We start from the raw sequence: 25,794 nt of genomic DNA on the forward strand, positions 1-25,794 counted from the left end.
TGCTGTTGTAATGTTACCGCGCTGGGAGGACGTTAATGAAACTGCCTAACAATAAACCCACATAAGAAACCTAAAAACTCGCCCTCGATCATTCTACAGTTATAACGTCATTGGGCAGACACGCTGTTTATATTGTGGGAAATCGGACGTGAAAACAGGCTGTCGACATGTCACTAGATGTCCGATAATGGCTTTTTTGCCGATATTGTCCAACACACAAACACGCACGCACAACGCTGGACTAGACTGTGCACGCACACACACACACACACACACACACACACACACACACACACACACACACACACACACACACACAGTCATTTCCTGTCTTGGTGTGAAAGTTCCATAGGTGTAATTATTGACAAGAAAAAAAGGCGCTAGTGTGTGAGAGTCTCCCAGGCAGCCTTGCGACACGTCCGCCGTGCGCCCATAAAAGACAGGAAACAAGAAGGCCACACAATAAGTACATGCATGCTGCAAATTCCTGCCCTTTTCTGAGAGGACTGGCAACAGAGCGGGGGTCCTTGCTGCCAAATCCAACAACTGGACTCATAACTCAGATGATGCCAAAAACAAAAAAATATCAGGAATTCATCTCACACTTTTCTCATAGATGGTCAAGAACAACATGTCTGGAGAGCTGCTTTATTTCGCAGGTGAATACCACAGATCCAGCAGCAATAAAAGCTCGATTAACCCATTGTAATTGAACACACCACAACCTGTATCATCACCGTTCACGGGTTTGGTAGTTGAGATATCCTTGGAAGGTATTTTGGTCCCGTCAATGACCACAGTTACATTTTTATTGTGAGCAGTAAAACTATTTTTGACGGATTGACGGTTCAACTTCATCTGAGTTCTATAACGGTGAGACAACAGAAGACACACAAACGAGAATTAAAGCTGCAAGCAGCTTGGGCTGCTGCCCCCGCGACCCATAAGTGGTAGAAGATCGATGGATGGATTATTACACAGAGAAAAAGTTGTATACACGTGTTATACATCAGTCTCATAGTAATAACAGTTGTAAAGTGGCTTGGGCATTTTATAAGGACGCCTTGGTGCCGCCATTTTGAGACTCTAATGCAATGTGAACGGAGTGGAGCTTTTGTATTGAAGGGGGAATAGCAAACTTCCTCTCAATTTTAGCTGGAGGTTGTCAGTCTATGAAATGTAGGTCTCAGTGAGACCTACATTGAGGTTTTTGTTTCATGCGAGTATGACATTTCTACAGTGAGTTAGAGGCAGTTTTGTCTGAGCAGGAAGCCGCCATCTTGTGACAACATTAGCGCAACTGCAAAAGCGCACCGGTACTTTGCGGGCTCATAAAATCCAAACTGGGGTAGTAATTAAAACTCTTTCATCAACTTTTAATCAGAAGGGTTCAATCTCTCTTCTGTGCTTATTTGAAGCCGAAACGAAAACGGCCTCAGAGGAGATAATGTTTGAAAAATAGCGATTTTTTTTTGTGCCAACTTTTGTATTGAAGGTGGAATTGCAAACTTCCTGTTGATTTTAGCTGGCAGGTATGACTGTATGAAATCTAGGTTTAACCGAGACCTACATAGAAGTTTTGTTTCATGTTTCTACGACATTGCTACTGAAAGTTACAGACAGTTTTGTCTGTGTTTTCTTCCTAAAGGGCGCTAGAGCGCAATTGTTAGTTTTGGGGTTTGGTTTTTTGATGAGATCGCAATTTTCGCCAGTCCTGGTGTGTGTGTTAAATTTTGTGAGTTTTGAAGCATGTTAAGGGGGTCAAATTACAGCTCATAGAGGCGGCGGAATAATAATAAAGAATAATAATGAAACTTTGGAAATTCAATAGGGTCCTCTGTCCCAAAGAGACATCGGTCCATAGTAAAACACTCTGCAACTAACCTGAATCTAATACTGGATGAGGTGAGTAGCCTAACAGTTTTTATTTTGAGTTTTTAAGGGTTTTCCTTGGCTTTTTTGTGAGTAATTTCAATGTAGTTTCGGATCGATACCTAAAAAGACACACAAACTGAAATAAAACACTGTCTACGACTAACTGGAATCTAAAACTGAACGAAGTGAATAGCCTAACAGTTTGTATTTTGTGTTTTCTTTGGCTTTTTTGTGAGTATAGTCTTTAAAAGCAAAGTAATCTTGATTATGGACCCTATAAAATCGAAATCCATCAGATTGATACCTAAATTTAACACAAACCAGAAATAAAACACTCTGCAACTAACCCGAATCTAAAACTGATTGAGGTGAGTAGCCTAACAGTTTGTATTTTGAGTTTTCTTTAGCTTTTTTGTGAGTATAGTCTTTAAAAAATCATCTTCATTATGGAACCTGTAAAATAGAAATGTATCAAATCTATACCTAAATTTAAAAGGACACACAAATAAGAAATAAAACACCGTCTACGACTAACCGGAATCTGAAACCGAACGAGGTTCGTAGCTTAACAGTTTTTAGTTTTTAGGTGTTTTCTTTGGGTTTTTGTGACTATAGTCTTTAAAAGCAAAGTAATCTTGACTATGGTACCTATAAAATGAAAATTTAGGTATCGATCCAACACATTTCTAAGGACACAGAAACGAGATATAAAACACCTTTAAGAAAGAAAGGTATCGTATGGATACCTAAATTTCAAAGGACACACAAATGAGCAATAAAACATCTTTAAAATACAAATGTATCGAATAAATACCTAAATTTCAAAGGACAGAAAACAAGAGAAATAAAGCACCTATAAAATACAAATGTATCGGATCAATACCTAAATTCAAAAGGACACAAAAACGATAAATAAAACACCTATAAAATAGAAATGTATCGGTTCGATACTTAAATTCAAAAAAACACAAAAAACGAGAAATAAAACACCTACAAAATAGAAATGGACCGGATCGATACCTAAATTTAAAAGGACACACAAAACGAGAAATAAAACACCTACAAAATAGAAATGTACCGGATCGATACTTAAATTTAAAAGGACACACAAAACGAGAAATAAAACACCTATAAAAAAGATATGTATTGGATCGATACCTAAATTTAAAAGTTTACACAAATGAGAAATAAAACACCTATAAATTACAAATGTATCGGATCGATACCTAAATTTAAAACGACACAAAAACGAGAAATAAAAGTCTTATAAAATACAAATGTATCGGATTGATACCTAAATTCAAAAGGACACCAAAACGAGAAATAAAACACCTATAAAATACAAATGTATCAGATCTATACCTAAATTCCAAAGGACACAAAAATGAGAAATAAAACACATATAAAATACAAATGTATCGGATCGATACCTAACACTTGATTATATTACCTATAAAATAGAAATGCATTGCCTCATCTCGGACTACTTAGCATAAACCTCTCACTTAGTGACATCTTTATTAAATTAACACGGTGGTTGTCAAACTTTAATCTCAGACAACATAAGTAGCAAGATATATGACTGAGGTGTAAAAATATGTAAAAAAAAGTTAGCGTGCTAATGTACAGAATTGGGTCCCTGGTTCAAATCCCACCTAGTACCAACTTCGTCACGTCCTTTGTGTCCTGAGCAATACACTTCACCCTTGCTCCTGATGGGTGCTGGTTGGCGCCTTGCATGGCAGCTCCCTCCATCAGTGTGTGAATGTGTGTGTGAATGGGTAAATGTGGAAGTAGTGTCAAAGCGCTTTGAGTACCTTGAAGGTAGAAAAGCGCTATACAAGTACAACCCATTTATCATTTAATTATTGTAGTTTTTTTAAATGGGGAATACTAACATATAGCATAGCGTACTGTATCAAAAGTTGCAATACAATAAAGGTGTTTGGTGCAGTGTTGGTTTGTAAAGAATCAGGCTCACTAAGTAGGTGCACCTGCAAGCATGTGTCCCACATGCTGCACATTCCTGGGGGGATTGTGCAGACAGACGCTCCACTCGCTCCTGCTAGTCCAGCCAGGAATGTCTGCAGATGTCTCCAGGTGTGTGCACCCCCGCCCTCCCTCACACTCACACCGCACCGTGGAAATCTTTCTAACGCAGCAAGCGGCAGGCCACAAAAACAAGGAGCGTCTTTTTTCACTTCCCATACGATGCAGATATTGGAGCCTGGAGTATTGTCCGATACAACATCCGCAGGAATTACACCTACTTTTGTAGGGGCGCTAATTAAATTAAAACCTCTTCTCACTCCGGCGTTTACCAAAGGCATGCAGTAAAGGCAAGCATGCGCTAATTATTTTAAAACCTCTTTTCGCTCCGGCGCTTACCAAAGGCATGCGGTAAATTTAGGCCTGCGCTTATAAATTTGAGTGTGATGTACGGATACCATCATGAAAAGCACATTTAATAAAAACAAACGTTATTATGGTCTTACCTTTACTTATAAATGAAGTCCATGCGCAACTCCTTCTGATCAAAAGCATCAATAACTTGTTTATAGAAGTCTTCCTTATCTTTCTTCAGTTTTAAAAGTCTCTCTGTCTCGATGGAGATCTTCCTTTATTACCTCCTGCTTCGATTCAAAGTCCAGTTTAGGAAACTGTTTTTTTTTTTAGATATGTAATCTTTCATGTTAAAAGTGCAAGCGAGAGGAAAGAAAAAAATAAACGATCGCTGCTCACTCTTGCTGCTTGTTGTCACTTCTTCTGCAGCCGAGTAGTCGCAAGAAGGATCACTAGCGCCCTCTACCACCAGGAGGCGAGAGTCATTTAATGACTCATATTTGACACATGCAGCTAAGGCATATTAATAAAACATAGCTGCTTACTGTTCTTTTTAGCATATTTAATAGCTAGGACCTTAAATCCTACTGAATAGCTCTTAATCTTTTTCCCTTTATGCAATTTCAAATGATTGAAATCCGCCTCCTCCATTTTGAAAATGATAATAATAAATAAATAAATGGGTTGTACTTGTATAGCGCTTTTCTACCTTCAAGGTACTCAAAGCGCTTTGACACATTTACATTTACCCATTCACACACACATTCACACACTGATGAGGGAAATGCCATGCAAGGCGCTAACCAGCACCCATCAGGAGCAAGGGTGAAGTGTCTTGCTCAGGACACAACGGACGTGACGAGGTTGTCGTGAAGTGTCACTCGAGTTTGACCGGGCGGAAATTCTAGGCATATGCTAATTATTCGGCGAAACGAGTTTCACCCGGCTGAAATTCTAGACATGCGCTAATAAAAATAATAATTTGCAAAACGAGCTTGACCCGGGCATTAAACCTGAGCCGGCGGTAATGCTAAGCATGCTCTAATTATTTTGCGAAACAAGTTTGACCCGGTAGTAATTCTAGGCAGGCGCATATTATATACCTGGCGGCAAATCAAGGAAATACAGTAGTCAAAGAGAGAACAATGCTAGGTATAATTATTAACCATTTGGAATGGATTTATGCTGTCTTTAAGTTGAAGTGGAGAGGTAAACATTTTTTGGGGCAACACTTGGTCCAAAGAACTCATTAGATAAAGGTCATGACAGTAAATTGAAAGATGTGGACACGCTTGTTACGTGATACTTTCGAAAACACTTTTGCATTGGAGACTTATTTGATACTTGTTTATACTGACAAATAAGAGCTTTCACTGCAATATATGTAACTTAAGAACATGTATGTCTTTTACTTTAATTAGGGACCAAATTTCCCTTTAGGACAGAGGACCCTATTGAATTTCTAAGGTTTTATTATTATTCTTTATTATACCACCGCCTCTTTGAGCTGTAATTTGACCCCCTTAACATGCTTCAAAACTCACCAAATTTGACACACTGTTCAGGACTGGCGAAAATTGCGATCTAATCAAAAAACCAAAACTGCGCTCTAGCGCCCCCTAGGAAGAAAACAGACAAAACTGTCTCTAACTTCCAGTAGGAACGTCGTAGAAACATGAAACAAAAACCACTACGTTTGTCTCAGTTAGACCTATATTTCATACACTCTTACCTCCCAGCTAAAATCAACAGGAAGTTTAAAATTCCCCCTTCAATACAAAAGTTGGCTAAAAAAATTAAGCTTTTTTTCTAAGATTATCTCCTCTGAAGCTGTTTGTCGTTTCGGCTTCAAATAAGCAAGAGAAGAGAGATTAAAATTTGACGAAATAGTTTTAATCACTTCTACGGTTTTAATTTTATCAGCTTTCAAAGAACCGGTGTGCTGAAAACCATTTAAAAGATGGCCGCCGTGCGCAGACACAGTGAGGGAGACGTTTTTTTTCTTCTCTTTTTACCCTACCTTCTGCTGCTGTTGAGCACGCACCAACATTCCTGGGGGAGGGGCTGTGATCGTCTATACCAAGATGGCTGCCAGGTGCCGTAGCTAAGCCGGTATGTTTCAAAGTTGTCGTTTGCCTGCATATCGTAAAAACAACCGTCCAACATTCTTTATTTTGGGTACTTACATATGGTGCCTGACTGTTGTGGCGTTTTAAGGCCATTCGCACTTTTTATGCTACGGTAAAGACAATGAATGGTCCGGATTTGATTTTATTATCCTTCAAAGAACCGCTGCGCTGAAAAACATTTCTAAGATGGCCGCCGTGCGCTCACACAGAGAGCTAGACGTTTTTTTTAGGTTTTTTTTCCTACTGCTCCCAATATGTAATCTTATAAATGGCAGAAAGGCGCCAGTGACACAATATTTGAATAATAACATTAGTTGTGCTTCGCCCTCGTGTGAAATATTTGTTAAGATTTGCTAACGCTTATCTGGGCTTGGGTTGCGGGGGCAGCAGCCAAAGCGGTCCCGTCCATCGCTGCTTGCAGCATTAATTTAGTCTTCATTTGAAAGGACAAGGCTAACTAGACAATCAGATGGACAGTGGCTATACAGAATCAATCAATCAATGTTTATTTATACAGACCTAAATCACAAGTGTCTCAAAGGGCTGGGCAAGCCACAATGACATCCGCGGTACAGAGCACACATACGGGCAAGGAAAAACTCATCCCAGTGGGACGTCGATGTGAATGACTATGAGAAACCTAGGAGAGGACCGCATATGTGGGCAACCACCCCCCTTTAGGGGGGACAGAAAGCAATGGGCGTCGAGTGGGTCTAACATAATATTGTGTAAGTCCAGTCCATTGTGGATCTAACATAATAGTGACAGTCAAGTCCATAGTGGATCTAACATCATAGTGAGAGTCCAGTCCATAGTGGATCTAACATAATAGTGAGAGGCCAGTCCATAGTGGATCTAACATCATAGTGAGAGTCCAGTCCATAGTGGATCTAACATCATAGTGAGAGTCCAGTCCATAGTGGATCTAACATCATAGTGAGAGTCCAGTCCATAGTGGATCTAACATCATAGTGAGAGTCCAGTCCATAGTGGATCTAACATAATAGTGAGAGGCCAGTCCATAGTGGATCTAACATAATAGTGAGAGTCCAGTCCATAGTGGATCTAACATAATAGTGAGAGTCCAGTCCATAGTGGATCTAACATCATAGTGAGAGTCCAGTCCATAGTGGATCCAACATCATAGTGAGAGGCCAGTCCATAGTGGATCCAACATAATAGTGAGAGTCCAGTCCATAGTGGATCTAACATAATAGTGAGAGAACAGTCCATAGTGGATCTAACATAATAGTGAGAGAACAGTCCATAGTGGATCTAACATAATAGTGTGACAGTCCAGTCCATAGTGGATCTAACATAATAGTGAGAGTCCAGTCCATAGTGGATCGAACATAATAGTGTGAGAGTCCAGTCCATAGTGGATCTAACATAATAGTGAAAGTCCAGTCCATAGTGGATCTAACATAATAGTGAGAGTCCAGTCCATAGTGGATCTAACATCATAGTGAGAGTCCAGTCCATAGTGGATCTAACATCATAGTGAGAGGCCAGTCCATAGTGGATCTAACATAATAGTGAGAGAACAGTCCATAGTGGATCTAACATAATAGTGAGAGAACAGTCCATAGTGGATCTAACATAATAGTGTGACAGTCCAGTCCATAGTGGATCTAACATAATAGTGAGAGTCCAGTCCATAGTGGATCGAACATAATAGTGTGAGAGTCCAGTCCATAGTGGATCCAACATAATAGTGAAAGTCCAGTCCATAGTGGATCTAACATAATAGTGAGAGTCCAGTCCATAGTGGATCTAACATCATAGTGAGAGTCCAGTCCATAGTGGATCCAACATCATAGTGAGAGGCCAGTCCATAGTGGATCTAACATAATAGTGAGAGAACAGTCCATAGTGGATCTAACATAATAGTGAGAGAACAGTCCATAGTGGATCTAACATAATAGTGTGACAGTCCAGTCCATAGTGGATCTAACATAATAGTGAGAGTCCAGTCCATAGTGGATCGAACATAATAGTGTGAGAGTCCAGTCCATAGTGGATCTAACATAATAGTGAAAGTCCAGTCCATAGTATTATACAAGTCTAAATTTAGTCAAGCTTTCCAACCCAATTTTGTGTAGCCCACCTTTGTGAAATGTGTGGGACAAAATATGTATATGTAAACATGATCATTTAAGGGAAGAATGTAATAGAAAATATCAATACAAAGTGTCAAGACATAAACTCTGTGCTGCTGCGGCAACGAGATAGTCTATAAGATATACAGATATCTAATGTATTCATACATTGTTTATGTAGGATATACACGTGTGTATATATAACCTAATCATATTGTTTCTTCCACTTAAAAATAGCTGACCGTTTTTATCCCCCTTCTCTGGGATTATAATCCCAGTCTTGATCTCGGACGTCTTGTCACTTATAAAATATATGAATATTCTACTACTGTTAAGCAAACTATGAATAATAAAACATGTGTCCTGCCAAATGAAATGTACTGAGTGGAGCGGATCACCACTCCCCGATGGCGGCCCCGCGTCTCGTCAGCGCCAGTAGGCAGTAGCGCTCCATGCTGCGTACCCTTAGAACATGTCTATGGGAGAGACGGTGGGGTGAGCAGAAAGGTGTTTAGCAGGTGAACATAATGCAACGGCCTCTCCCCAAATGATAATAAACACCTCCCAGTCAACTACTAGTAACATCACTATGAGACCGTTGACGTCCTAGAAATACTGTATAAGCGGCAGCTCAGCTCGCTCGCAGTCCTTGAGGTGAAGGCTAATTAGCTTTTAGCGGAACGTTAGCTCACTGTGCTGCGTGTGCGTGCGTTACGGACAGCAAAGCCTTGTCTGTATGAGAGAAAGACAAGCATTATTGACATACTGTTAACCACTAAGTCATTTCACTTTACCTTTTTCTGTGTTGATTGAGCTGTGTTGAAGCAGCAAAAAAGGACATTATGTTAAATGAAGAGTTTTCTGAACTGAACCATCCCTGAACTCCATGGTGTTCAGGGATAAATAGACTTCTATACTATTTTTCAGCTATAATTACATGAATAATTAGTAATGTAGCAACCTAGTTTTGAATGGCAGGGTCCCTGCTATCAATTGTTGATAAAAATATAACATTTATATGATAAAAAATCAACTACAGGCTTCCCAATTGCTGTAATAAATCAAGCATGATGAGTTGAGCATATGTCAGCATGTGGCCCCCCTTTTAAATCTTTTTTTTCCAAACGCTTACTGCAAACGCTTACTTACAGTAAGTCATGAATTTGACTTAAGTCATTATTTTGAATTAGCAAGTCATTATTTTGATTTAGTAAATTAGTAAATCAAATATTGACTGACTAAGTCATAACAATGCCATACTAAGTATCTCAGGTAACAAGGACTGTTTTGTTTTTACTTTACGGAAAAAATATGGAGATATACTGTAACTACAAACCCCGTTTCCATATGCGTTTGGAAATTGTGTTAGACGTAAATATAAACGGAATACAATGATTTGCAAATCATTTTCAACCCATACTCGGTTGAATATGCTACAAAGACAACATATTTGATGTTCAAACTGATAAACATTTTTTTTTTTGCAAATAATCATTAACTTTTGAATTTAATGCCAACAACACGTGACAAAGAAGTTGGGAAAGGTGGCAATAAATACTGATAAAATTGGGGGATGTTCATCAAACACTTATTTGGAACATCCCACAGGTGTGCAGGCTAATTGGGAACAGGTGGGTGCCATAATTGGGTATAAAAACAGCTTCCCAAAAAATGCTCAGTTTTTCGCAAGAAAGGATGGGGCGAGGTACACCCCTTTGTCCACAACTGCGTGAGCAAATAGTCAAACAGTTTAAGAACAACAGTGGTGGAAAAACACTGCTTTAGAATACTGCATATAAAAAAGGCTTGTTTTAAAAATATAAATGTGGAAATAAGGAACATATGACAAAACTTGGGTTACCTGGGCCGTTGCCATTCACGTGCACGGTGTGAGCCATGGCCGCTGCTGTGCGCACTCAGTCCCACGTCAACAACAACAACAGAAACAACATGGAGCGGGGTCGTGCAAAGGCCATGCATCAAGTCCACAACACCATGCAACCTGCAAAACACACAATCATGACATGGATCCAGTTAGTAATGACTTATGGTACATTCAATGAGGATACATAAGTGGTCATCACAAAATATTAGAGAAATGTCACCCAAAGAAGAATATATTTGACCCAAGAACTGTTATTAATACAAAATATTTGTACAAACCCCAATTCCATATGAGTTGGGAAATTGTGTTAGATGTAAATATGAACGGAATACAATGATTTGCAAATCCTTTTCAACCCATATTCAGATGAATGCACTACAAAGACAAGATATTATTTTTGGAAATAATAATTAACTTAGAATTTCATGGCTGCAACACGTGCCAAAGTAGTTGGGAAAGGGCATGTTCACCACTGTGTTACATCACCTTTTCTTTTAAACAACACTCAATAAACGTTTGGTAACTGAGGAAATTAATTGTTGAAGCTTTGAAAGTGGAATTCTTTCCCATTCTTGTTTTGAACTTTGCGTCGATAACAGTCTGGATGGTTAGCTTCCCCTTTGGTCTGGATGACACGATGTCGAATATTTCCCCCAAAAACTAGAAATGTGGACTCGTCAGACCACAGAACACTTTTACACTTTGAATCAGTCCATCTTAGATGATCTCGGGCCCAGAGAAGCCAGCGGCGTTTTCGGGATGTTGTTGATAAATGGCTTTCGCCTTGCATAGTAGGGCTTTAACTGGCACTTACAGATGTTGCAACCAACTGTATTTAGTGACAGTGGTTTTCTGAAGTGTTCCTGAGCCCATCTGGTGATATCCTTTAGAGATTGATGTCGTTTTGTTTTTTTATACAGTGCCGTCTGAGGGATCGAAGGTCACGGTCATTCAATGTTGGTTTCCGGCCATGCCGCTTACGTGGAGTGATTTCTCCAGATTCTCTGAAACTTTTGATGATATTATGGAGCGTAGATGTTGAAATCCCTAAATTTCTTGCAATTGCACTTTGAGAAACGTTGTTCTTAAACTGTTTGACTATTTGCTCACACAGTTGTGGACAAAGGGGTGTACCTCGCCCCATCCTTTCTTGTGAAAGACTGAGTATTTTTTGGGAAGCTGTTTTTATACCCAATCATGGCACCCACCTAGGGGTGTAACGGTACGGGGGTTCCGGTTCGGTGCGTAGGAGTACCGAACGAATTTCACACGAACATATGAAGTAGCCGCCTATGCTAAAGTCTTAACAAGCTGCTCCGCTCCGTTCTGCCTCTGTGTCTGTCTGTACACAGCACCCTGCATTGTCCCTCCCACACAACCATCTGATTGGTTACATACAAAGCCAATCAGCAGTGCGTATTCAGAGCGATGTAGTCAGCGCTTTAGCATCGAGCAGATATGTGTTTAGCAGGGGAGAAACGGACTCTTCCCAAATTATACTAAACACTTCCTAGTCAACTAATTTCTAAACATCACTATGAGCCCGTTGACCTTCTAAAACAAACTGCAACTCAGCTCGCTCGCAGTTCTGGCTTTAAGTGAAGGCTAGTTAGCTTTTAGCGTAACATTAGCTCATTTTGCGGTGTGTGCGCGTGTACGTGTGTGTGCGTGTGTATTACGGACAGTGTTGATTGAGGTGTGTTGAAGCAGCAAAAAAGGACATTATGTTAAATGAAGAGTTTCTGTCTCTGATAGTTGATATAATAATGCAAGTGCATCATAAAACTACGTTAACTCCATGGTGGTCAGGGAAGAATAGTCTCTCCTATTGCTATTGTGCTATTTTTTTCAGCTATAGTTACATTAATCATTAGTAATGTAGCATCCTAGTTTTGAATGGCAGGGAGCCTGCTATCACATGTTGATAAAAATATAACATTTACATAATAAAAGTCAACTACAGGTTACCCAAATGCTGTAATAAATTAAGCATGATGAGTTGATTTGAAACTGTTTAATGTTGCACTTTTTATATTTAGCAGAAAAGTTGTGTCATTTTATTTAATCAAAGCGACAATTTGAGGCAGTTTAATGTGGATTAACGTGGGAAGAATTATTATAGTGTTCCCAATGTTAAAAGGATCAAGCCATTGTTTACAAATTTGGTAAATAAATAACCAAAAAATGTATATTTTGTTGTTTTATTACTGTACCGAAAATGAACCGAACCGTGACCTCTAAACCGAGGTACGTACCGAACCGAAATTTTTACGTACCGTTACACCCCTACACCCACCTGTTCCCAATTAGCCTGCACACCTGTGGGGGTTTCCAAATAAGTGTTTGATGAGCATTCCTCAACTTTATCAGTATTTATTGCCACCTTTCCCAACTTCTTTGTCACGTGTTGCTGGCATCAAAGTCTAAAGTTAACAATTATTTGCACACAGAAAAAAATGTTTACCAGTTTGAACATCAAATATTTTGTCTTTGTAGCATATTCAACTGAATATGGGTTGAAAATGATTTGCAAATCATTGTATTCCGTTTATATTTACATCTAATACAATTTCCCAACTCATATGGAAACAGGGTTTTTACTTTTGGAGTCCAACAAGTGTCAGTGTGACCTAAATAGTAGGAGTTCCAGAAAAGGGACAAACAGCATGGACACAAACACGGCCAGTCCAAATATTTCATGCCGCCGCTCTCCGATGACTGCAGCCAGCGACCAAAGCCACAAACAACCAGCTCAACCAGACGACTTCATGCAAAACTTTAAGCGAAACCTGTTTGAACTGACCCGACACCTCGCAGCGGTCCTGCTCCATGGGTTCACACCTGAAGAAGGGAAGGGGAAATCCTCAGAGGAACACGGCCCAAAAAATTTAATTAAACTAATCAAACTAGCAGCTCTGACCTCTGCACTTTAGGCACGGAGACGGCCATCTATAATTAGAGCAATTCCGCCATAACGCACAAAGCAACTTTCAAACTAGCTGCATATCAACTCTGATCTGGGGGAACTTGTCCAAGCCTAAACGTCAGTCGGAAGTTACAAGCCTGGCCGTGCAGGTGCGGCTTACCTGTCAGCCTCAAAGCCAACGTCCAGCCTACCTACAGCACCCCGAAGCAGACACAACTCCAGTCCTGCGGTGCATGCAGGGCAGGGTTCAGCAAGCTAAGATTAGACGGCGTTGTCAAATGACAGCAGAGCCACGTGCCAACTAAATGAGGAAAGAGGAAAGAGGTCCTTCAGGCCGCCCAGGGGGTAGCGAGAGGCCCCCCCTTGTAAAACGCCAAGTCGAAGCACAGAGAAAAAGATGTTTGTGAAGTTGTCAGACTGGAAATGATGTCCAATCTACATTTTCAAACACCTTCATTCCACTGTTTCATTTGTGTGGTGTTCGGCTCTGTGGGACTAGTTTTCATTTTTTATTTAAAAAATAAAAATGATACAAATAATAAATGTTTCCAACTGAGACGTACTGACTTTGGCTCATTTTCTGTGAAGAATATACAAATCCCGTTTCCATATGAGTTGGGAAATTGTGTTAGATGTAAATATAAACGGAATACAATGATTTGCAAATCCTTTTCAACCCATATTCAGTTGAATGCACTACAAAGAAAACATATTTGATGTTCAAACTGATAAACATTTTTTTGTGTGTAAATAATCATTAACTTTAGAATTTGATGCCAGCAACACGTGACAAAGAAGTTGGGAAAGGTGGCAATAAATACTGGTAAAGTTGAGGAATGCTCATCAAACACTTATTTGGAACATCCCACAGGTGTGCAGGCTAATTGGGAACAGGTGGGTGCCATGATTGGGTATAAAAACAGCTTCCCAAAAAATGCTCAGTCTTTCACAAGAAAGGATGGGGCGAGGTACACCCCTTTGTCCACAACTGCGTGAGCAAATAGTCAAACAGTTTAAGAACAACGTTCTCAAAGTGCAATTGCAAGAAATTTTGGGATTTCAACATCTACGCTCCATATCATCAAAAGGTTCAGAGAATCTGGAGAAATCACTCCACGTAAGCGGCATGGCCAGAAACCAACATTGAATGACCGTGACCTTCGATCCCTCAGATGGCACTGTATCAAAAACCGACATCAATCTCTAAAGGATATCATCACATGGGCTCAGGAACACTTCAGAAAACCACTGTCACTAAATACAGTTGGTCGCTACATCTGTAAGAGCAAGTTAAAGCTCTACTATGCAAAAGCGAAAAAAAATTAACAACATCCAGAAACGCCGCCGGCTTCACTGGGCCCGAGATCATCTAAGATGGACTGATGCCAAATGGAAAAGTGTTCTGTGGTCTGACGAGTCCACATTTCAAATTGTTTTTGGAAATATTCGACATCGTGTCATCCGGACCAAAGGGGAAGTGAACCATCCAGCCTGTTACCAACGCAAAGTTCAAAAGCCAGCATCTGTGATGGTATGGGGGTGCATTAGTGTCCAAGGCATGGGTAACTTACACATCTGTGAAGGCACCATTAATGCTGAAAGGTACATACAGGTTTTGTAACAATATATGTTGTCATCCAAGCAACGTCTTTTTCATGGACGCCCCTGCGTATTTCAGCAAGACAATGCAAAGCCACATTCAGCACGTGTTACAACAGCGGCTTCGTAAAAAAAGAGTGCAGGTACTTTCCTGGCCCGCCTGCAGTCCAGACCTGTCTCCCATGGACAATGTGTGGTGCATTATGAAGGGTAAAATACGACAGCGGAGACTGCGGACTGTTGAACGACTGAACCTCTACATAAAACAAGAATGGGAAAGAATTCCAATTTCAAAGCTTCAACAATTAGTTTCCTCAGTTCCCAAACATTTATTGAGTGTTGTTAAAAGAAAAGGTGATGTAACACAGTGGTAAACATACCCTTTCCCAACTACTTTGGCACGTGTTGCAGCCATGACATTCTAAGTTAATTATTATTCGCAAAAAATAAAGTTTATGAGTTTGAACATCAAGTATCTTGTCTTTCTAGTGCATTCAACTGAATATGGGTTGAAAATTATTTGCAAATAATTTTATTTTGTTTATATTTACATTTAACACAATTTCCCAACTCATATGGAAACGGGTTTTGTATATCAGAATACATATTTAAGAGACACATCATGCAGCTATATTTGGAAAAATGCCAATAAGCCCTTTAGAAACATCAAAGATAAGCTGACTCAATTTAAGATATTTATTAGATTGTATTTTACATCTTCTCAGCTGTTTAATATTGGGCAGCCGAGGCCACTGTTGTTCAATTATTGTGGGAATGTCAAAGAATAAGAGTTATGGTTGAAAACAACAAAAGAAACAATTACATTCCTAAATATAAACATCCCAATGACACTGCAAACTTGTATTCTTGGGGATATCCATCAATTTAGTAACGTGTCATCAAAGAGTAAAAATGCATTTCTTTCAATATGCATAATAACAAAAACAGTAATATTAAATCAGGGGTCGGCAACCCAAAATGTTGAAAGAGCCATATTGGACCAAAAATTCAAAAACAAATCCGTCTGGAGCCGCAAAAAATTAAAAGCCATATTACATACAGATAGTGTGTCATGAGATATAAATTGAATTAAGAGGACTTAAAGGAAACTAAATGAGCTCAAATATAGCTACAAATGAGGCATAATGATGCAATATGTACATACAGCTAGCCTAAATAGCATGTTAGCATCGATAGGCTTGCAGTCATGCAGTGACCAAATATGTCTGATTAGCACTCCACACAAGTCAATAGCATCAACAAAACTCACCTTTGTGCATTCATGCACAACGTTAAAAGTTTGGTGGACAAAATGAGACGGAAAAAGAAGTGACATAAAACACGTCTTAGAAAGTCGGAGAAAGTTATACATGTAAACAAACTACGGTGAGTTCAAGGACCGTCAAAATTAGTAGGACAAAAGGGCGCTCACCAAATACTCGACTCAGTGAAGCATGTTTAATATAAACTGTGTGCTTTATAGCAATTAGGGAGGTTTGTGTGATGTTTGTCCTCCTACAGAAACTATATTAAAACAAAAAATGTTTTTTTCCTCCCTCATCTTTTTCCATTTTTCATATATTTTTGAAAAAGCTCCAGAGAGCCACTAGGGCGGCGGTAAAAAGCCGCATGCGGCTCCGGAGCCGCAGGTTGCCGACCCCGTATTAAATGGATAGATGTTGATAGTCCAACACATTCTGACTGCTACACACAAGATATGGAGATTATATCAGCAGAAAGAACTGCATTTAGTTTTGATAATAACGAATCATATATTGGAATATGGGATCAATTATTTAAATTTGTTTTAACTATTAAATGAACCAAAAATATGACAGATTTTTATCTTTGTGAAAATATTGGACACAGTGTGTTGTCAAACTTATGAGATGCGATGTGTGACACTATTGTTTGTTTTATTTTTTATAAATGTCCAATGATAATGTCAATGAGGGATTTTTAATCACTGCTATGTTGAATATGTTACTGGTACGGATACTGCTGTTGATAATATTCTATTTAGTTTCACTACTTCTGGATGGTTCCCATTGTGGGCTCTGTACCGCTTGTACAGCCCTTTGAGACACTTGTGATTTAGGGCTATATAAATGAACATTGATTGATTGATTGATTCTTTGTCGTGTTTGTGTGTCCTCTCAATTGCTCCGTCATTGTTGCTGTTCTGAGTGTTGCTGGGTCGGGTTTCGTTCTGGAATTGGATTGCATTGGTATGGTAATTCTGTGTATTGTTTTGTTGGATTGAATAAATTAAATAAATAAATAAAAATATATATATATATACATATTTAATGACCTCGCACCATACACCCCCATACATATTTGTATTACATATAAGATGTCCGGGTCCATTGGACCCGGGGCTAAAAAACACGCGCACACATTTACAGGTTATCATTTGGAATGGGGACAAAGTTTTTGATCAGGACTTGTGGGGACCACCCTTTCTACAGGTTATGGAGGCACACACCCTCACACACACACACACACATACACACATACACACAGCAGGCCTAGATAGTAGGAGAACAGAGTGTAGGTGCAAAGAAGATCAGAGGGTCAAATGTGTGAGAAAATGAGAGCAGACAGTGTTGACAAACAATGTTGCAACCTTGTGTGGGAACCGCAGGAGCAGAAACACAAAAGAAGAATCCCTGTTGGATGCAGAAACGGACACATTTATGTTAAAATACTGTATTTTAACAGAAAAGTGTTTGATTGTGAGGCATGAAAAGCCACAAAATGCAAGGTGTCCATCAGACCCACAAACGCTGGCTGAGTAATAACAAAATGAACGTTACACAAGGATTAAAAGAACAACCGGTGACGCTGAAGAACTGGTAAAAAAAAAAAACTAATTTTGTGCAATGAAACAAAACTCACCTTAATTATATGTTGAAAGGAGCAAACCACACTGAATTGTAAGCCGAGCCTCATCACCGCACACACCCACACAAACCAGAAGGACTTGTTTCGCTTCTCCTCAGCAGTTTCTCAGTCAACTTGACTTAATCGTTTTTGGAAGGAAGTATTATTGTAGCAAAACATAATCTCAATCTGTGTGCGTGCGTGCGTGCGTAATTAGATCCGCTTGTCCGTGTTCAATTTGTGCGATCCTTTTTAGGTTCCTGTGTATCAAAACAATCATTGAGTATGTGTTGTGATTTGTGTGTGGAAAATCTGGGTTGCCATTTCCATCCATCCATTTCTACCGTTTGTCCCGTTCAGGGTGTCGGGGGCTGCTTGAGCCTATCTCAGATGCATTCGGACAAGTCGCCACCTCATTACAGGGCCAACACAGATAGACAACATTCAGACACTAGGGACCATTTAGTGTTGCCAATCAACCTGTCCCCAGGTGCATGTCTTTGGGTGTGGGAGGGGCCTATCCCCAGATGCATGTCTTTGGGAGGAGGCCAGAGTACCCGGAGGGAACCCACACAGTCACGGGGAGAACATGCAAACTCCACACAGAAAGATACCGAGTGCAGGATCAAACCCAGGACCTTCGTATTGTGAGGCAGACTCACTAACCCCTCTCCCACCGTGCTGCCCTGGGTTGCGATTTTGTTTGTGTAAAAAAAATAAAAATCTGTGCATGTGTACTGCAATTTTTGTTTGTTACAAAAGCCAAGGCCAGGTTCCTGTGGCTCTTGGAGTGTTTATGCCATGTGGGATCTGAGCCCTTGTGGGTTGTGCAGCCCTCTGAGACATGTGATTAAGGGCTTTATAAGTAAACTTTGATTGATGATTTTTTTTCAACGCACATACAAATGTAAACACTGACAGTTTGCAACACAGATTTTTTTCTCCCCCGCACACCGATGGACATAAACATTCGCAAATTGTTTTGCTGCAATAATATTGTTGACTTCATTACAATGTTAGTGTGCATTCCAAGCCCAAAACAAGGCTTACCCATCACTAAACGAATACAGCTAGCGGACGGATTTGCAGAATTGGGGAAAAAAATAAAACGTAGTCTTGTGTTGAAGGCGTAATGAAACCCACTACTACCGACCACACAGTCTGATAGTTTATATATTAATGATGAAATATTAACATTGCAACACGTGCCAATACGGCCCGTTTAGTTTACTAAATTACAATTTTAAATTTCCCGCGGAGTTTCTTGTTGAAAACGTCGCGGAATGATGACGCGTGCGCGTGACGTCCCGGGTTGCAGGGGACAAATTAGCACAGCACCATTTGCGGCTAAAAGTCGTCTCTTTTCATCGCGCAATTAAACAGTATTCTGTACATCTGTGTTGCGGAATATTTTGCAATTTGTTCAATTAATAATGGAGAAGTCAAAGTAGAAAGATGGACGTAGGAAGCTTTAGCCTTTAGCCACACAAACACGTGGTGTTTCATTGTTTTAAATTCCCGGAGGTGAAGCTTTACTATGGATCAGAGCGGTCAAGCGAACATGGTTCCCGACCACTTGTAAACCGGCAGGTTTCGGTGAGAAAATTGTGGTAAAAAGTCGCCTCTTACCGTAGATCAGCTGAGTTTGTGCAAACCATGCAGCTGCCGTCGACTTCCCTCAGAGACTGGCGTCAAGACACCCGTGGACGTACCCCTTCGACTATCAGGTACTATTTAATCTCACTAAAACACTAGCAACACAATAGAAAGATAAGGGATTTCCCAGAATTATCCTAGTAAATGTGTCTAAAAACATCTGAATGAAATGCAATCGCCTTTTTTTTTTAAACTTTATTTTTTTTAATTTTAATTTTATCTAGTTCTTCGCTATCAATATCATCATCCACGAATCTTTCATCCTCGCTCAAATTAATGGGGAAATTGTCGTTTTCTTGGTCCGAATAGATATTGCTGCTGGAGGCTCCCATTATAAACAATGTGAGGACGTGAGGAGCCCTCACCTTTGTGACGTCATCGTCTGCGACTTCCGGTAGAGGCAAGGCTTTTTCATTAGCGACCAAAAAATGCGAACTTTATCGTCGATGTTCTCTACTAAATCCTTTCAGCAAAATAATGGCAATATCGAGAAATGATCAAGTACGACAGATAGAATGGACCTGCTATCCCCGTTTAAATAAGAAAATCTCATTTCAGTAGGCCTTTAAATGAGGAATATCAGGGAAATTGGCATGGATGTGACTGGAACGCGGTCATTGTAAGGAGAAGGAATGTTTGTTTGGGGAAATCATCTTTCCAGGACCCCTCATGCGTCATAAACAACATCGTACTTACAGCTGTTACAATAACAGTGAAGTGAGAAGTGAATTATATTTATATAGCACTTTTCTCTAGTGACTCAAAGCGCTTTACATAGTGAAAGCCAATATCTAAGTTGCATTTAAAGCAGTGTGGGTGGCACTGGGAGCAGGTGGGTGAAGTGTCTTGCCCAAGGACATGACGGCAGTGACTAGGATTGTGGAAGCGGGGATCGAACCTGGAACCCTCAATTTGCTGGCACGGCCGCTCTACCAACAGAGGTATGCTGCCCCGGGGGTGTCCACAACATCGTGTCGGATTCCGCTAACAAAATAAAAGTTTCAAAAAAAGTAACCTAACCCGTGTGTAATGTTCATATTGTTGTAACTCAGCAAGCATCTGTGTGGGTCTGATGGACTCCTTGCATTTTGCGGCTTTTCATGCCTCACAATCAAACACTTTTGTGTTAAAACACTGAACAGATGTTTATTGGAATAAGGTAAACATCTGTTCAGTGTTTCAACACAAAAGTGTTTGGTTGTGAGGCATGAAAAGCCACAAAATGCAAGGAGTCCATCATACCCACGAATGCTGGCTGACCCCTGGGTATGTGTGGTACACAGATCATCAATTTCCACACTTTTATTAGCCCCGGGTCCAGTGGATCCGGACATCTTATAAGTAATAGAAACGTGTAGGGGGGTGTATGGTGTGTGGTCATTAAATATGTATTCTGATATATGTTCTTGGACTTCACGGTGGAAGAGCGGTTAGTGCGTCTGCCTCACAATACGAAGGTCCTGAGTAGTCTTGGGTTCAATCCCAGGCTCGGGATCTTTCTGTGTGGAGTTTGCATGTTCTCCCCGTGAATGCGTGGGTTCCCTCCAGGTACTCCAGCTTCCTCCCACCTCCAAAGACATGCACCTGGGGATAGGTTGATTGCCAACACTAAATGGTCCCTAGTGTGTGAATGTGAGTGTGAATGTTGCTTGTTTATCTGTGTTGGCCCTGCGATGAGATGGCGACTTGTCCAGGGTTTACCTCGCTTTCCGCCTGATTGTAGCTGAGATAGGCACCAGCGCCCCCCGCGACCCCAAAGGGAATAAGTGGTAGAAAATGGATGGATGGATGGATATATGTTCTTGACAGAAAATGAGCCAAAGTCAGTGAGCCTCAGTTTGAAAAATTAATTAACCGTATCCTTTTTCTTTTAATAAAAAAATGAAAATGGGTCCCACAGACCCGAACACCACACAAGGGGAATGACTACTTGGCTGTTGGTGTTTATCTTGCTGTACTATGGCTGGAACAATTCACAAAATCCACGGTTCGATCTTATTACAGTTTTGTAACAAAAATTTTGGTTCAGTTTGGTGTTCATTGTTTTTTTTAACCCCAGAATAACATTGATCCTACCCATCCATCCATTTTCTACCGCTTATTCCCTTATTGGGGTCGCAGAGGGGCGCTGGTGTCTATCTCAGCTACAATCGGACAAGTGGCCATCTCATCGCAGGGCCAACACGGATAGAAAGACAACATTCACATTCACACACTAGGTGACCATTTAGTGTTGCCAATCAACCTATCCCCAGGTGCATGTCTTTGGAGGTGGGAGGGGCCTATCCCCAGGTGCATGTCTTAGGTCCTGAGTAGTCCTGGGTTCAATCCCGGGCTCGGGATCTTTCTGTGTGGAGTTTGCATGTTCTCCCCGTGACTGCGTGGGTTCCCTCCATTGATCCTAATCGTAATGAATATTTATTGGTTGTGGTTCTTACAAAATATTTAAAAAAAATAAAACTCAAAAATGGCTCTTAAAGCTCTCCCTTCAATTATTGTAAACAAAAAATCTAAGTGTACAATTTTTATCAGATTCTCAGGCATCCAGGTCTCAGGGTGTTGAATGGTTCGCAACTGGACTGCTTGGTTTGTCTTGGAAGATATTTTGCCGCTCATCCGAGTCGACTTCATCAGTTCGTGTTCATAGTGCTCTTACGTAAAGGGATTTTGACTATTTTGGACTGGTAGTAGTCGATCCAGAGCGATGGTTCTGCCACACAATACCTCAATGCTAACCAGGGGAAATTACACTTCGACTGTCGTTAGCTTTGACAGTTAGGATTGCTCGTTTGTATCAAAACTGTTGTTTCTCTCACTACGATAGGGTGAAACCATCCTTGCCAAGCACGCCCTCCTGGTTTTGGAGTATACATATTTGGGGTTTTGGCAGCAACCCTTTTGGACTAGATCTGACCAATGTAAGTCTATTGAGCACAAACTCATAGCCTATTGAGATGAGCGGCGAAGCGTCTTCAAAGACAACCCAAGCAGTCCCGTTGCAAACCATTGAACGCCCTGAGAATCTTTAGAACCACAAATCTCAGGCTTTAACAGCATTTTCTTCTTAGTTTAAATCAACACAACTAAATGTATTGATACAATACATCATTGGACAATTGTGACCCGTATTTTTAGTCAAAACATTAGGATTTTGTTACATAAATGTACCAAATGAGTGCTTATTTACGCTGCTGGATGCTAATCACTCATGACATTGGTGGCCAACAACAGCTGATACTGACAATATTTTTTTATATTGTTTAGTTAATTACAGACCCTGATATTTTATTTACTTTTTTCAAATCACAAACCAAGGACAAACACTTAGGAGGAAGCAACGAGAAGCAAAGACAAGTCTAGGAAAGTTGCTGATGATACCAATCTCTATTTGAAACTGTGGTTGGGGCTTTGTTGGAGGGGGGAAAAAGGCCCGGAGACAAAGCGTGACAGTCACTGACTGAGAACAACTTTTGCAGTGCAGCTACTTGCTTGGATGCTTGTGCACAAGAGACCAGTCTTATTTGGTCATCACTGACCATGTTTCCTTCCCCACAAGAACAACACAGCATTGTGTGTGTGTGTGTGTGTGTGTGTGTGTGTGTGTGTGTGTGTGTGTGTGTGAGCATGGTTACAGCTACAGGCGGGGGTATCTTCAGCATCGAAAGATTGCTTTCCTGTCTGTTGATGACAAGGCTGCCCTCTAGAGGCAGGAAGATGCGGTGCTCGTCCTCCCACTTATCAACAAACTTGACCAACACCATCTTTCAGGCCCTCTTTTAGCTGCTAACATGTTTCGCTACAGCAGCAGGGCCATCTCCCCTCCACACGTCCACCCAAGGACGCATTGGAGCCATGTATCTTTTTAGATACAAGCTGGTGAACGTCACTCAGCACCACACACACACACCCAGCCCTAGGCTAAAAAGGCACCATCCAAAATACCTTATTTCCTTGAATTGCCGCCGGGTATATAGTATGCGCCTGCCTAGAATTACTGCCGGGTCAAAGTCGTTTCGAAAAATAATTAGCGCATGCTTAGCATTACCGCCGGCTCAGGATTAACGCCGGGTCAAACTCGTTTTGCAAAATAATTTGCATATGCCTACAATTTCCGCCGGGTCAAACTCGTCACGTCACGAGTGACACTTCCCCTGTCATCATTTTCAAAATGGAGGAGGCTGATTTCAATAATTTGAAATCGCATAAAGCGAAGAAGATTAAGAGCTATTCAGTAGGACTTAAGGTCCAAGCTATTGAATATGCTAAAAAGAACAGTAAGCAGCTATGTTTTATTAACATACCGTAGCTGCGTGTGTCAAATATGAGTCATTAAATGACTCCCGCCTCCTGGTGGTAGAGGGCGCTAGTGATCCTTCTTGCGACTACTCGGCTGCAGAAGAAGTGACAAAAAGCAGCAAGAGTGAGCAGCGATCGTTTATTTTTTTCTCTAGCTTGCACTTTTAGCATGGAGGATTACATATCTAAAATAAAGCAGTTTTCTAAACTGGACTTTCAATCGAAGCAAGAGGTAATAAAGGAAGATCTCTAACGAGACAGAGAGACTTTTAAAACTGAAGAAAGATAATGAAGACTCCTATAAACAAGTTATTGATGCTTTTGATCAGAAGGAGCTGCGCATGGACTTCAATTATAAGTAAAGATAAGACCATAATAAAGTTTTTTTTTTATTAAATGTGCTTTTCATGATGGTAGCCTTACATCACACTGAAATTTATAAGCGCAGGCCTAAATTTACCGCATGCCTTTGGTAAGCGCCGGAGTGAGAAGAGGTTTTAAAATAATTAGCGCATGCTTGCCTTTACCGCATGCCTTTGGTAAACGCCGGAGTGAGAAGAGGTTTTAGATTAATTAGCGCCCCGGCGGCAATTCAAGGAAATGCGGTAAAATGGTTTTATAATGTTTGTTTGGTCTGTATTTGGGTACTAACATGACAAAGTAAGTCATCTGCAAGTTTTCTATGAATTGTACTTCTATGACAATTGTTCTATATGGAGTCAGCACCAAAGGCGTAAAAGGTTTTTCTAACATTGGTGGTCACAGCCCTCCAAGTCCGAGTCCATGGTTCTCTCCCGGAAAAGGGTGGAGTGCCATCTACGGGTTGGGGAGGAGACCCTGGCCCAAGGAGTTCAAGTACCTGGGAGTCTTGTTCACGGGAGAGGGAAGAGTGGATCGTGAGATCGGTGCGGCGTCTCCAGTAATGCAAACTCTGTATCGATCCGTTGTGGTGAAGAAGGAGCTGAGCCGGAAGGCAAAGCTCTCAATTTACCGGCCGATCTTCGTTCCCATTCTCACCTATGGTCATGAGCTTTGGGTTATGACCGAAAGGATACGATCACGGGTACAAGCGGCCCAAATAAGTTTCCTCCGCCGGGTGGCAGGGCTCTCCCTTAGAGATAGGGTGTGAACCGGGAGGAACTCAAAGTGAAGCTACTGCTCCTCCACATGGAGAGGAGCCAGATGAGGTGGTTTAGGGCACGTCCGACAGGTAGGAGGCCACGGGGAAGACCCAGGACACGTTGGGAAGACTATGTCTCCCGGCTATCCTGAGAAACGCCTCAGGATCCCCCGGGAAGAGCTGGGCGAAATGGCTGGGGTGAGGGAAGTTTGGGCTTCTCTGCTTAGGTTGCTGCCCCCGCGACCTGACCTCGGATAAGCGGAAGATGGATGGATGTTTTTTTTTTTTTGTTAAGTACATAACTCCACATGTTCATTCATAGTTTTGATTTTGATGCCTTCAGTGACAATCTACAATATAAATAGTCATGAAAATAAAGATTGAATGAGAAGGTGTGTCCAAACTTTTGGCCTGTACTGTATATTGTTGGTTGTAGCTGTGAAAATGATACTGATATTATTTTATTTATATATTTAATTTTTTTAACCGATATTAGTCAAAATGTCAAATATTTGCGCTCAAAATGAAATCGCCTTTGGGAGTATCCTTGCAAAAACTACAGGAAGGAAGTGGACCACCAACGACCCCATGCCGTGATGATATAGAAATATCCACTCATCGTAATGGTCTAACTCAGGGGTCACCAACCTTTTTGAAACCAAGAGCTACTTCTTGGGTACTGATTAATGCGAAGGGCTACCAGTTTGATACACACTTAAATAAATTGCCAGAAATAGCCAATTTGCTCAATTTACCTTTAACTCTATGTTATTATTAATAATTAATGATATTTTTTCTTTGTGGAAACACTGATCATCTTAATAATTTCTCACAATAAATATATATTTTTGATGACATGTTTTAAATAGGTTAAATCCGATCTGCACTTTGTTAGAATATATAACAAATTGGACCAAGCTATATTTCTAACAAAGACAAATCATTATTTTTTCTAGATTTTCCAGAACAAAAATTTTAAA

General features: G+C 40.6%; 1 protein-coding gene across 7 annotated transcripts in view; it reads right to left on the minus strand.

Annotated features, from left to right (window-relative positions):
• The window catches only part of kank1a (KN motif and ankyrin repeat domains 1a), a 120,134-nt gene that overhangs the window by 51,473 nt on the left and 42,867 nt on the right, over positions 1 to 25,794 (minus strand). For 2 of the 7 annotated variants that reach the window (XM_061904617.1, XM_061904606.1), the window contains one exon: positions 10,308 to 10,448. The exons of 1 other annotated variant lie outside the window; for it this stretch is intronic. In XM_061904617.1, the coding sequence (XP_061760601.1) occupies positions 10,308 to 10,344 (37 nt within the window). In that variant the 5' untranslated portion in view covers positions 10,345 to 10,448. 4 more of the 7 variants (XM_061904635.1, XM_061904626.1, XM_061904642.1 and 1 more) reach the window with 4 other exon arrangements.

Source organism: Nerophis ophidion, linkage group LG01 (assembly GCF_033978795.1).
Source record: "Nerophis ophidion isolate RoL-2023_Sa linkage group LG01, RoL_Noph_v1.0, whole genome shotgun sequence".
Classification (NCBI taxonomy): Eukaryota; Metazoa; Chordata; class Actinopteri; order Syngnathiformes; family Syngnathidae; genus Nerophis; species Nerophis ophidion.